Source organism: Hermetia illucens, chromosome 6, assembly GCF_905115235.1.
Source record: "Hermetia illucens chromosome 6, iHerIll2.2.curated.20191125, whole genome shotgun sequence".
NCBI classification, from domain to species: domain Eukaryota; kingdom Metazoa; phylum Arthropoda; class Insecta; order Diptera; family Stratiomyidae; genus Hermetia; species Hermetia illucens.
Window position 1 is genome coordinate 41,553,869 of NC_051854.1, and position 14,118 is coordinate 41,567,986.

The 14,118-nt window shown below is 46.9% G+C and overlaps 1 protein-coding gene across 1 annotated transcript; it reads left to right on the plus strand.

Annotated features, from left to right (window-relative positions):
- Positions 1-10,387: 10,387 nt before the first annotated feature.
- On the plus strand, positions 10,388-12,082 carry LOC119659525 (phospholipid phosphatase 1-like). The gene has a single exon (XM_038067661.1). It carries the CDS (start codon positions 10,522-10,524, stop codon positions 11,461-11,463), a length of 942 nt encoding a protein of 313 aa, XP_037923589.1. The 5' UTR covers positions 10,388-10,521; the 3' UTR covers positions 11,464-12,082.
- The last annotated feature ends 2,036 nt before the right edge of the window (positions 12,083-14,118 follow it).

Genomic DNA, 14,118 nt, shown 5'->3' on the forward strand with positions numbered 1-14,118 from the left:
CTTCCGCACGCCCAGATTGCGGCGTTGCCAGACGCATCCACCGCCCAAGTCGCACCGCCGTAGTTTCTGTACGGCTCGCAAATAACCGCGACATCGACATTCGACTCTCGAATGGTTTGCGAGAGCAGATCCTGAGCTGCCTCACAGTGATTGAGATTGATTTGTATCAATCTCATTTGCCTGTGCGGTTCAGCTCCCTCCTATATACCGGACATCTGCTGCTTCCCGCAATATGCCGGCCGTCCACGTCCTCTTTCCCACTACATAACTTACACCGTGGATCTCCGGTGCAATCTTTGATGAGGTGGCCCTCTTCTCCCCGCACTTCCTGTAACTCCTCGATCTATCATGCTGGCTAGTGCATGCCGCCGCAAAATGGCCGAAATCGAGGCATCTGAAGCATCTCTTTAGAGAGATTTGCTCCCTGAGCCTGCACACGACCCAACCTACTCTTACCTTGCCCGCGGTAATTAACTTAATAGCTGATTCCGCCGGCAAACTAATAATAGCGGTCTGTGTGCCACCATATGCCTTCTTCATCCTTCTTATGGCACTCTGGTCTATATTACCAAGGTTGAACTGTTGCTTCAGCGCAGCACAGATGTCCTCCCGTGAGGTGACTTCATCTAGGTCCTTGCATTCGACCACTATCTCCTGTTTCCGAGCTCTTACCTCAGCTTCCTCTCCAAGTACACTTTCCACCTTCCCGCGGAAGTTATCGGCCGACTTGTCGGCGGATTTACTTAACTCCAGCATCAGATCCCCTCTCTGTGTTCGCCTGATACGGCTCACACTATCCCCCAAATCCTTCAATTCCGGGTCTGACTTCACCTTTCGGAGGATGTCGGCATAGGACATATTTCCCTTCTTGGAAATAATTATTATTTCCGGGCGGAGCTTCTTTTTGTCCTTTTTCCTTTTGTTGCTCACCTTAGTCCATTGTTCGGGCCTCCGGGCGTTGGTTTCTTCCACTTTTGTAGGTGTTGTGGCTGCAATCGTGAGATTACCGACTTTCGCGGGTACTCTCGCCGGCTCCGCCTTCTTTGGTGAAGAGGTTTTTTGCTTCTTCGGGACTTGCTGTGGTCCAAGAGGCTCGCTGGTACCGTCTCTAGCCCGTTTTCCTGTCTTCACGCCTGCTTTATCACGGGGAGGTGTCACCTGCGTTTCCCTTGTGACCTTGCCAACTGACCCTTGGGAATTCTTTTCTTCGAGTGCCTTGATATAAGACAATTTAATGCCTCTTATCAAGGCTCGAATATTTTGGTGGATATTCCGCCTCTCCTTGATGAACTCGCACAGTTCATTTATTCGTTCCCCGAGTATAACGAACGCCATTCCGGTATGTTCCCGTTTGCTTTCGCGCCTTGCGCCACAAGGAATGATCTCGATTAAGGGACTATTCGTATTTCTTTCAGAATCCCGCGACGAATCTCGACTACCAAACAGAACCATTGTTCTCGGTGGTGATCTCCCAAGCTTCGAACTCCTCCTAAAGGGATCCGGTGTGGACCTAATTTCCACTCCACCATTGTCTCTTGTAGCATGAGATGCCACAGTAGCCAAGTTTCCCACTACTGAGGCACTGCGGTCGTTGGATATCGACGGCCGGGAGCCCGCTTGCTCACTCCCAAAAACCGCCGGCACTGGGTTTCCGAAGCCCTGCACCGTAAAAAAACTACTTTTCTCCTCTTCCATATTTGGTTTAATTTCTGGGTGTCCTTCCCATAGCCAATTTTTATCCACGGGTGGGCGTTTACTTCCCACCTACCCGGCCTGCGCATAAGCATGCCCATACACGCACATCTCCGGATGCGTGCATGTGCATGCCCATGACACATTCGCCGAGCATTCCCTTATCCGCACGAAGGGACGCGCCTGATGGGAGATTTGGCAACTCCGCACAGGCCTCTCCAGGGGTGGGAATCTTCAAAAGATGCTGGTCCTCTTATGTTACCAGCGTGTAGATTTTTGGACACTAAAGCTATCTCATTTCCCGCAGAACTACCGCCAAATATTGCATTGACATTACATACACAGACTACACTAAGAAGGGGGACAAAAGTCCTTGTTAAGAGGGCAGGAGCCATCAAAAGTACCTCAGAGATTATATCAGGTGTTACAAAGGCGACATGAGTCAATGGCACAGGAGTTAAATGGTATCTGTGCTAACTGAAGTAAGCCTGAAATCGAAAGAGGCACTTGAACAGGCTCAGAATAGACCTAAGCCATCAACAACGGATCCAAGGAAGAAAGGTGTAGCGTAGATTAGCCCACAATAGGAGAATGCTTTCAAGAAACCAAAGAGGAGGAAATCCCGGATATGTCAGGGCTGAAGGTAGGACCCGCCGAATTATTTCCGAAGCAAAAGCTCCCTCGTGAGGAGAAGGAAATCATCAAAGACCACATTACCATGCAGATGTGCAAGGAAAGGAATACGGAGCTTTTGTTCACTGACATGCGATTTCGATCAGGTCTCATACTGGTAGACTACGCGACGGAAGACACGGTGGATTAATTTAGGACCATCGGCCCCAAAATACCAGGCTGGAGGAACCCGAAACTGTCGACATGGGCTGGAAATAATATACCAGGAACACATAGTGATGACAGTCTACGGCAACTTCTTACAGTTCATTTTTTTGGATCATGTCATCACAGCCAGTAGGACGTGTTATCACAGCTCAAGGCACGTTCAAGTTAGTGACAGTTCAGTGCGAGTGCAAAACAATTTCTAGTGCGGAAAAGCCTCGTAAGGCGACAGACAACCTGACCGCTGAACTTCAGCTGGATGGCGACGGCGACGTTACCGTGTCCAAAACGACTCTATCAAGTCCGACTCACAGTCTGGCTCTGACGATACCGTGAGGAATACGGTATAGGTAAACGCGATCAGCAAGTCGGCAAGAGAACAAGAAACTAGCAAGGAAACTCGAGGAAGCCCAAGAACAACAGACCTCAAGATGAAAAGATCAAAGAGCTTATGGCCGTGATCGTGTCGCTAGAGGCCACGATGGTGCGTGCTTTCGGGGCACCCAGCCTATCCACCCCCCTCTCCCCATGCCGACCAACAGAAAACCAAAGGAGGTGGACACTACCGCGCACCCGCACACGTGGATGAGTCACCGCTAGTGCCCAAAACTGGGTCCCAGCCCGAGGACTTCCCCACCCTCACCGAAGCCAAGAAGCTACGTCCCACCAGCGCGGCCAAGCAACCATCACCAGGGGAGAAGAGCCAATCAACCGCTACCACCTACAATGCAACACCAAGAAACAAATAGGAGGTAAATGGAAACATCCCTCCAAGATATTTAGAAGCATAATACAAAGCATTTCCTGCGCTTTCCCTAACAGCTTAGCAGACTTACCTGATCAAAAAATCAGGTAAGCCACACGATATACTAACCAGAACACCGGCAGGTGTTCTCCTAGTGGAGAACCATAACAAGTTCTTCACTTATACCCTCCCTGCACGAAAGACTACCAGCCTCATCCTTCGTGGTTAACCTAGCCAACATTCTCGCCTCAGGAGATCGTCGACAAACTAAAAGTTCAGGAAGTCTCCAGTACCTTGAACGCAAAACCCTTCGCCACGACCTGGGCTAGGAGCAATAGCATTAACCTCGATTTGGGGTTGGTCAGTTTTGACACAACGTTCAAGGAGGAACAGTTACGTAACGTAAAATCCATTCAACACATGATCGTTCGCTTCGAACAAATCAAAAATAAACAGGTACTGCAATGTAAAAATTGCCAGAAGGGGTATGTCGCTCTCGAAATATATATATATCATACATATGGTAGAAAAATTGTAGTTTGGGAGAAAGCTACTTCTTGTCTATTAATTTTAGACTGGACTACAAGTAGCAGACGAAAATCTAATCTCATCGGACACGCGGCAACCAACTGCCATCTTGCGTACCGATGCGTCAACTGTGACCAGCTTCATGGTCCAGACGTGTGCGCCAAAACTGCAGAGCAGGTACCAAAGTGCGTGAACTGTGGGGGCAACGGAGGGGGGCAAACTAAAGAAAATGTCCCAGGTTTGTCCAGATAGGGGCAAGGAGAAATGCACAAAAATGTGCGCCAACCACCCACCCTCTCCGCACAACTACCTCACGTCCCTCTGGTCGCCCAATAACCAATCTCGCCTTCACCTGTCCTTTGCAGACACCGCACGAAGCGGAAACTTCCCCCAGGTACCTACCCGTATAACCCCACTACCATCTCCTATCTTGACTTCCTTGAGTTCCCCAGGAAATTTTAAGAATTCCTGCAGATGTTCAACTCAATGGTCGGTATCTGGACATCAATTAATGGACGTTAAGATAATCGAGTTGAACATCAACTCCAACATACAATAGAAACCACCCCATCTCCTTCGAATTCCAATCAACGTCGGTCTTCCTCGCGTTCATCTACTGCCCTAACTAATCCCTCGATACACACGACTTCATTCGTATAAAGTCCCTCTACGCCTCTCAACCACGTCCTCCCGAAAAACAGTGGTTCTTAATTATCGGTGGAGACCTCAACGTCAGACACCCGTCCTGGTTCGATGCACGGTCGAACTAGAACGGGGAACAATTCCACCGTTGCCATCCCACCATCAACCTAGCCCATTTCAGCCCAGCCCTTCCAACCTTCAACAAGAAGACCGCTCAAAATACATCTTCAGCCAGATCTTCTACGACACCTGCCAAACGCCCCGCATCGACGCCATCCTAGCCCATCATGCCCTCAATTTCTTCACTAAATATCAAACCGATTAGGATGGGTTCTCCTTATCTCCCAGGAGATGCAAATCGAGATCGTCGAAGGGAATCTTCTACGAACTGATCTGTTCCCTCAAATCGTCTTATCTCTCCATACCCGAAACCTCCTTTTTGAACCCGACGGTAGAGTAGTCTTCTACACCGGTAACTACTCCTCATCCCGATTTTCGAAACTTACCCATCCACAGCGCCAATCCTAGCTTCCTTTTCCCAAAACTCTACCGCATGCACCAATATCCGAATTAGTTTGTTATTCTGGCCTCTTGCCAACTTCTGGCTATTTCGGTGCACTGTCATCTCTCTCCTAGTTGCCACAAGACGAGCCAAAAGAGGTCCCTGGGAGCAGTAGACCAACCCCAACAGACACCAGACGGAAGGCAATTACTCTTACGGAGTACCAAGCCCGTCTTCAAGTGTGGCCCTCAGTAACGGAGGTATGTATGATACAACAGTTCCACGACATCCAAGAGGAGGACGAAAGGTCACCAGGCGATTGGAACGGGGAAACCCAGCGGCAAACGGGGATCCACATGCGGAAACTCCAAGAACGGAAGAGGGTCGAGGTATTGGAATACCGGCAACGAAAAAAGCAAAAAACAGCGAGACCCCCCCCCCCCCCAGGTGGGTTTATAAAACGAAAATAAAATGAGCATAATAAGGGATTTTCTACTTTAAAACAGTTTTGGTATTCAAATTAATACAGGAGTCGGTGGATGCTATCAGCGTCCACATAACAATTGGCGCAGCCGGTAGGATACTCACCAACTAACAATTGGCGCAGCCGGTAGGATAACATGGGCAACGGTACTTTCGAGGACACATCGGGTGGAAAGCCCAACGAGATCCCGCAAGGAATCGCGGAAGCCATAGAGGTTTAAAGAGCAAGACCAAACTGGGAAGAGGACCTGCTGCCCACTGAAGGGGAGGACCCGGACAAACCTAGTAAGGCTCAAGGCACCCAACGATACGCAAGAAAGTGTCATGTCGGAGAATTCCTTCTCCGACATGACACTTTCTTGCGTATCGCGCATAGCACTCAAACATTGACGAAGAGCTCCAAGCATTAATGGAGCAATGGTCAGCACACAAGAGAGCCCAGATAAACCTCCAACATGCAAAAGATGCTTCGGCAGTAATTACAAGGGATATTTTCAAAAATAACATTGCAATAGTGTTGGCTCAAGATCCCCAAATGTACTAGGGCCAGCTTCGTGACCTACAAAGAGGAAACCTGCAGGCAACTTGGGATCCCTCTTGCGAAAAATCAGGAGCTTGAATAACACTTGAATGCAAATATATATGTCTTCCAAAGTTCCTGACTGGAGACCTCGTGACTGTTCAAGTCTTAATGGAAGCCGGGGGAGAACTAGAGAGGCAGTAGACTGGTGAAATTCTGCGAGAGAAAGGGGTTAACACTTCTTCTCTACTGCAATATTGAGCACTTTCTTTAATTTATTCTTGGCAATAAGCTAGAAATATATCATGTCGGAAACACGGTAACATTCGTGGCCAGCACCAAGCAAGAGAGAGTCATAACTCTAGGGAATACTCCAACGGACGGGCTAGTCAAAAATTGAAGGATGCCAAATGAGCCCTCTATATCTGAGCACTGAATAATCAAATTCGATATTAAGGGCAACTCTGAAGTAGAACAAATAGCGAGCAATTTGAAGGGAGGGGGCAGTTTGGGACTCCACTAAAAGACACCTGAACACCAGCGTAGTTCATCTACAAGTGGACAGTGACATGAAGAGCGAAATAGAACTAGAAACATTAATCGAAGATCTCAACACCGTCGTCATTGACGCATATGCCAAGTCAGGTCTCCAGCTAAGACAGTCCCGTCATCAAGGGATATACCTGATGACACAGGGCTTGTCAAAATGAGAAGGAAGGTCCAAAAACTCTTTAACCAGGCAAATCAAACCGGGGACTGGTCGAGGTACAAAGATGGACTGACAACATGTGAAAGGGGAAAATTAAAATTTGAAACTAATTAAGGGATATGCTCGGAAGCTACAGTGAGATGAGCAGTTTCAACCAGAGAGGCCACGAAATCATCTTAGAATCTCTCCTAAGAGTGGTAAAGAGCAGCATAGCCTTAGGAAGGAGGGACATAGAGGCGGACAAAAGTGATATTTATTCCAAAAGCGTGTTAAAAGGATCTTTTTCGCCCTAAATCTTCCAAATTAATTCGCCTGACATCATTCGCCCTCAATACAGTAAAGAAGGTCATAGGCAACTAGATTAGAACTAACGTTCGTTCTAAGGTTCTAACTCTCTGTATCCATGTCAATACACCTGTATCAGGTGACGGATGTACTGCGACAGATACAATAGAAACTGAAGAAACAGCACAATGTGCGCTTTTGGTCATCCAACTAGCGTTCGACAATACATGGCATACAGAAATACGAGATGATCCGCAATAACATGGGAAACTCCCTGGCCTTCTATGATAAATAGGCAAAATGTTAGAGCGCAAGCGAACAGAAATGTCTAGCTCTATTGTCATGAATACTGCTCAAGGTTATCCACAAGATGGGATAATATCACCGTGGGATATGAAAGTTGATGAACTCCTAGGAGAGCTAACTAACACTGGAATACAAGTCCAGGGCTACGATGATGAGATTATTTTAATCTGTAGAGACAAATATGAGAATATCTTATCTGAAGGAATCTAAACTGAACTAAGAATTTCTAGTACCTACGAAGGTCACTATAGTTTTTTTGGGTAGGGAGGTGAAATGCATTTACACAGAAAGTGTCGGACTCCTGTCTCAGACAGACCACCGACTAAAACACCCCCCTGGAGCGTCTACGACTCTGACCCAGGATCGTCTGACACATTACCTCAGGCCAGACCTATTCAGTATAGGAGTAAAACCCCGTGGATTCAGGGAACCTGAGCTACCCTGGTATCTCTCCTATTCATCTCCCTCTTTTTCGTTTTACGAATGCCTTGAGAACACTCTGCAACATGGCATCAATTGTGATCTCCGAGGACCTAAGACACTCTTCCATCGAAAGGTGATGGCGATGGCACCCCCTCCTTCTGCAGAAGAAAAAAGTGTGGCGGGCATCATCCACCACATCCTTGCAATAAATGCGGTCGGGCGACCGTGATTTCCCGATTGTGTGCAGGTAAGATAGGAAATACCCATGTCCGATGAGTAGCTGGGTTAGGTAATAGTCAGCCACACCGTACTTTGAATTAAACCGTGGCCACACGTCTTTTATGAAATGCGCGGTCCATCTACCTCTGAATTCTCTTTCCCAAAATTGCTGTCATGCGCAGAGAGTGCCAGGCTCTCTCTTCACAAGCGACAGCTTCTTTATTTCCCTCGCCTTTTCTGAAGTATATAAGCCTCCGTTCGACCGCTTGGAAAGCGATCGGAATAACTCCCGCGATTACCATTACAGGAAGAATAAGGATAGGAGAATACAACTCGGGCAAAGCTCTTATTGTACAAGACAATGATCTTGCCAGTCCTCATCCATTCCTCGGAGACTTGGGTTCTTAGCAAGAAGAACTGCGAACTCTTGGCCGCGTTCGAGAGAAGAATCCTCCGAAGAATTTTTGGCCCCCTACATGAGGATGGACGATTCCGTAGCCTACACAATGACGAAATCTATGAGCGATACCATGACCGTCTGGTTGTGGTTAAAATCTGGCTCAACAGTTTACGGTGGGCGGGTCACTTAATCCGTATTGATGAGAATGATCCCACTCGGAAAGTCTATAAGGGCAATGTCTATGGTAGAAAAAGAAGACGAGGCAGACCCAGCCTAAGATGGAGCGATGGCGTACACCAGGACGCCAGACAACTTTTAGGGATATCGAATTGGTGGACCTCGGCGCAAAACCGGGATGTCTAGGGTTCCTTATTAAGGCAGGCCTAGACCGGATACCGGTTGTTGCGCCGTTGATGGTGATGAATCCTGCAGAAGTGCTGGGAATATAACGTTGACGTGTACCAAATCTCTGTCGGTTTCAAGTAATTATTGCGTTTTGATATACTAGATAAACTAGTACTACTGACATACTATGACCAACTCCATCCCACAGGTCAAGATCAAGAACAGGTCAACTAATCCTTTTGAAACACGTAATGGTTTGAAGCAGAGCGACAGACTGGCACCGACGCTCTTCAACCTAGCACTCGAATACACTATCCGGGCAATGGATACCGACACCAACCGGGCACTACTCATTAAGTCGACACAATTGTGAGCAGACACAGATGACATCAACATCATATCTCAAAAACTGACCGACGCAGAGGAACTTCTGCATACTCTTGACACTGTTGTGAAAAACGAAAATAATGATGCAATCAAGAAGTAGGACAGCAGCTCATTCGAGCATCAAAGTAGGGGACCTCAACATCAAATTCATAGCTTATGTATCTGGATAGCAGCCTGTCAAAGGATGCCAATGACAAAGTCAAGCGACAGATACAGCTAGCGAATAAAACTGTTTTCTCGGTCCTTCTTATAATGAATTCGAAGCATGTGCCCGGAAACATGAAACTCCGCGCATACAAAAAAGCATACGACCAGTGCTATGCTATGGGTGCGAAACCTAGACCCTAACCCTAAAGGAAAGCCCTTTGGCGATTTTTCGGCGCAGTTCGCGACCGTGATGAATGGCGCATCTGGTACAACCATGAGTTGTATGAACTATAAGATGAGCTAGATGTTTCGAAATTCGTTAAACTACAACGCCTTCAGTGGGCAGGGTATGTCCAACGAATGAACGACGATCTCATGCCTAAAAAGGTTATGAACAGATGACGAAGTGAAACTACGGGGAAGACGGAGAGCAAGGTGAGAGAGCACAAAATATATGCACGCCGAGCAACTACTGAGCTTCCAAGATTGGAGGACGCAATCACGTGACCAAGATAATTGAAGGACAATGATCCAGGCGGCAGGGTCCGACGTCGGATTGCAGTGTCATGGAGATGATAATGATGTCAAACCAGTTGGTATGGAGTTGCCACCAGTTACTGTTGAAACTTAGCCGACTGAACGACATATTCGTGATAAGATTGCCAGGACACTCGAACATCGCTGATAATGGGGAAGCTGGCAGACTAGTCTGGATCCAGAGGAGCCAAAGCCCGTATTTGGCATTCGGCCATGCACGGTCAAGTCTACTATAAATGGAGAAATAACAAGGACCAACACAACCTAACGGAGAAATATGAATTCCTGCCTGCAGGAATCTTTGTGAAGGCGCAGCGTTTTTGTTAGCCTATAGAGAAATGGATCCTGAAAACGCTGATAGGGCGCCCTGTTCTCTAAACTACCACATAGGAAAAATTGGGGTGGTGTTCTGGAAGGAGGCCCTGAACTTCTTATGCAACTAACCGGCCTCCTCAGATCTCAGATGAAGATACCTCGCTAAGGTTTCCTTCAACGAAGAATTTGCGCATTCTCGGTCTCTGGAGGACGTTTTCATATTCACATTATTGAGTAGTCGATTTTCGGGGATAATACAATGGACTTTATTTATTTAAAGTGTTTCCGAAATATTTTGAGGAAATAACTCCAACTTTTTTTAAGAAATGCTACGAGTTCCTTTCAATAAGTTACAGCAGTACATGCTCCCAACGTCACAATGACATTCTGGTGCAAATCCCATCGTTTGCTTTCATTATGTAAAATTGAAAAATTAGACCTTTCGTTTTATACGTTTTATTATTTTTACTCCGCAAAGGCGTAAATCCAAATTCAGACTATGCACCCAAACAGGAGCCAACAAAATTATCCTTTAACAAAGACCGGACGAAACTATAGATTCCGGACAAGAAATTATAGTTCAGAAATTCTCCCTGATGTGTCGGAGTATGCAAAGCAACTTGAGGACGAAGAGAAATCATTCGAAACCTTGTTAAAAGTAGCAATAGATGTGTCAGTCCTTCTGATTCTTTGTATCGTCATCAACGTCCTGTTTTATCGGTTTATGCCAATTGTGCGAAATGGATTCTTCTGCAACGATACTGCTATTCGATTACCGTTCAAAAAGGCTACATTTCCTTGGTGGCCAACAATTCTCGCTTCATTAGGGGCTGCTATCCTGTTTACGGTCATCGTCGAACTATGTCATTACAACGGGATGAAGAGTCCCCACCGCTTAGGGAAGTGGCAGATTCCCGGGATTGTTGCGGATACCTATAAATATGTTGGTCTCTTCCTTTTTGGCTGTGGAATTGATTGCCTAATTGTGATTGTCCTTCAAAAAACCGTCGGACGGTTGGGACCAAACTTTTACGACGTGTGTGAACCAGTATCCAATCGTGGTATCAACTGCACTTCGCCAGAATTTATCCTAGCCTATGTATCCGATTTTAGCTGTACAAACAGAAAATTTGCTCAGGATATCATTACTCGTGCACGTCAGTCGTTTCCCAGCTGTCTGGTAGCATTGGTTGCATATGCAGCGACCTATGTTATTTTCGTCCTGCAGTACCGTTGGGCATTCGAATTTGGCTGCATTTTAAAACCAATGTTACAAGCGAGTTTGGCCGTCAGTTTAATATACATTGCATCTGCGCAGGTAACTGATAACCTACACCATTGGACTGATGTTGCCGCAGGGATCGCAATCGGTGTCAGTTTGGCGTCTTTCATGTTTTTTATTGCCGAAGATGTCTACCCACTTAGGAAAATAATGGTATGATCTGAACATTTTAAAGCTTTCCTTCTGAACATGAAGTCCTTTTGGATGTGAGAGACATTTGGAAAATAGGCAGAAGCGCCTCTTCCATCCCAAGGATGTCAACTCAGGAAAAGGAAACAGTTGCAAAGACCAAAACTGCACCAGGAGAAACGCACATGTTCAACAAAAAAAAATCGAAATTCAGTGAATCCTCTGAAAAAGTAATGAAAACTCTACCATTTACGGAGATTTAGAGCTTTACCTTGCAGGCCAGAAAGGACTACTCACCGGTTTGCTAGTGAATTTCGAATAACGTTTGGAAAACATGGTGCTGATTCTCGGGGGAGGGAAATTTCCACTTAGCCCAAGGTCGTTCTAAGAGCGGAAATTTGCCTTCCTACTCGAAGCAAGAGGGTGGCTCCTCTTGCCTGTTATTTGCATTCTACATACCAAAGGCTCCCATTTTTTTCGAGCGTTTACCAGGAAATTTTGGAGAACTATTATATTTCCTTTTCTGCTCCCAATTTTTCCTGGAAGACCAGAACGGATGAACAGAAAAATGATCTTGCATCCAAAGGAATTTCACTCTCTTTCTAGATTAGCGAATAGTTTTTAATCATGAAATTTATGTACAATGAAAAATAAAGTCACCATAAACGTGAACTTCAATTTTAATAAACACGTGCAGAAGAAGGTATATGACACTTTAACCTGGAGACAGAGACGTTCTTGGGCCTGTCGCCGACGTCAAGCCTGAACAAGTGCCCTCCTCTGTTCACCACTTCATATCAACCCTCATATGGTGGCTGCAAGGGCCTCTGGCAAACATCCACGCAAACCAAGACGTGTGTGCAGACATTCAGGTCTCTGGGAGTGTCAGCCTTCGTCGAAGAATGACGGGTTGGCGAGGGTGATTTAAATCTTCCCACGGTGTCCCGAAGCAAGCGCAAAAACCCAGTGGCGGAAAGGGCCCACCGGGTATCGAACACAGGATCGCTAGGGAGTCTGAAATTCTCTCCGTATACTAACTCGGCGGAAGAAGGCTCAGGAGAGACCTAAGCCATCTCTACCGGAGCCGAGAAAGCGGGGAGCAGCAGAGATCAGCCCGCATGAACGGAATGCTCCCAAAAAACCCAGACCTGAACCCACGGGAGGAGAAAACCCGGGCAGGTCAGGAGTGAAAGCAGGACCCAGGAAGCCCGGCATTAGCTATGCTAGTGCGGTTAAGGGCATTCGACTGGCCATACTGCCAAAAAGATTTCCCGAACAAATACTCACTCGGGAGGAACAGGAAATCATTGAAGAACTTGTCGTCAAGCAGATGATCAAGGGTTGGACGTCGGGATACGCTTTCGACCAGGCCTTATACTGGTGGACTGCGCGACGGAAGGTACCGCAGAATGAGTTAGAACCATAATTCCTAGATTGCCAGGCTGGGAAGGGGTGGAACTGTCAACATGTGTGTGTGTGTGTGTGTGTGGTGGTGGGGAGAAGCTACAGCTTCTGAGCACTCAGGCCGTGTTGGCCCATTGTACTCGCGTCCCCCGTCTAACGGAATATTCCGGATTCGTTAACGTATCGTAGGATTTCCGTTAGTGGATGTGATGCTACCCGTCGTAATTGGAGAACATCGGCACCAAAGATTTGATGCCTGATACGTCCATAGGCGGGGCATTCACATAGGAAATGCTCCGTGGATTCCGCTTCCTCATTACAGGAGGGACACGTATCATCTTCGGTAATTCCTATTCTGAACATATGCCCAGCTAGTGAATTATGGCCTGTCAGAATGCCCACAATACACCTGCAAGTCCTCCTGCTTTTCGACAGGATAAACTTTGCGGTACGTATGTTGGGTTCTGGCAGGAAAAGTTTGGTGTGTCGAGCAGCATTAAGGCTCTGCCACCTGTCATTATTGGAAACCTGTTCCCAGTTTTTGAAAACAGATTTAGCCAATGCTACTGATACCCCAATTGCTGGCTCCGGTCCCGGCATAGGGGAGATTGACCCCTCTTTCGCTAAAGCGTCCGAGATTTCATTTCCTTCTATGCCACAGTGACCAGGTACCCAGAGTAGTTCCACCGTATTGAATCTAGACATAGAATTCAAACGGTTTCTGCATTCCTGAACGATTTTCGAGGTGATCAAAGGACTGCTCAATGCCCTCAGTGCAGCTTGACTGTCACTGCAGATTGCGATGCGCCTGCCCTTCAACCGCTCGTCAATCACCCAGTTTGCCACCCTTAGGATCGCATAAACTTCGGCTTGAAAAACCGTTGCATATTGTCCCAAAGGAAAAGCCCACTTCTCGTTTTTATTCGAGAGGTAGACTCCGGTTGTCAACATGTGCTGGAGATGATATACCAGGAGCCCACATGGTGACAGTTTTTCTCCCAAAGGCCGCGGCAATAGTAACAGAAGACCTTATGAGACTCCTAATTGCTCAGAACGAAGATCTCCATACTCGACTATGGAGAGTCTTCAGAAGCAAGGTGGAGGGAAAGGGTAAACTCCTCACGATCGGGGTAGATGACCGATCCCTAGAGGCAATTAAACGTCGGAGTTGTCATATCAACTACCGATTTGGCAACATACCCGTGCATGTGCACAAGGAAAAGCCAAGAAAAGAGACCTCGGAGGAGGCATCGGGTGGAAAACTTACCGATGTCCCTGAAG

Excerpts from the sequence above, each read along its gene's own strand:
- LOC119659525 (XM_038067661.1), top strand. The coding sequence starts at position 10,522 with ATGCACCCAAACAGGAGCCAACAAAATTATCCTTTAACAAAGACCGGA.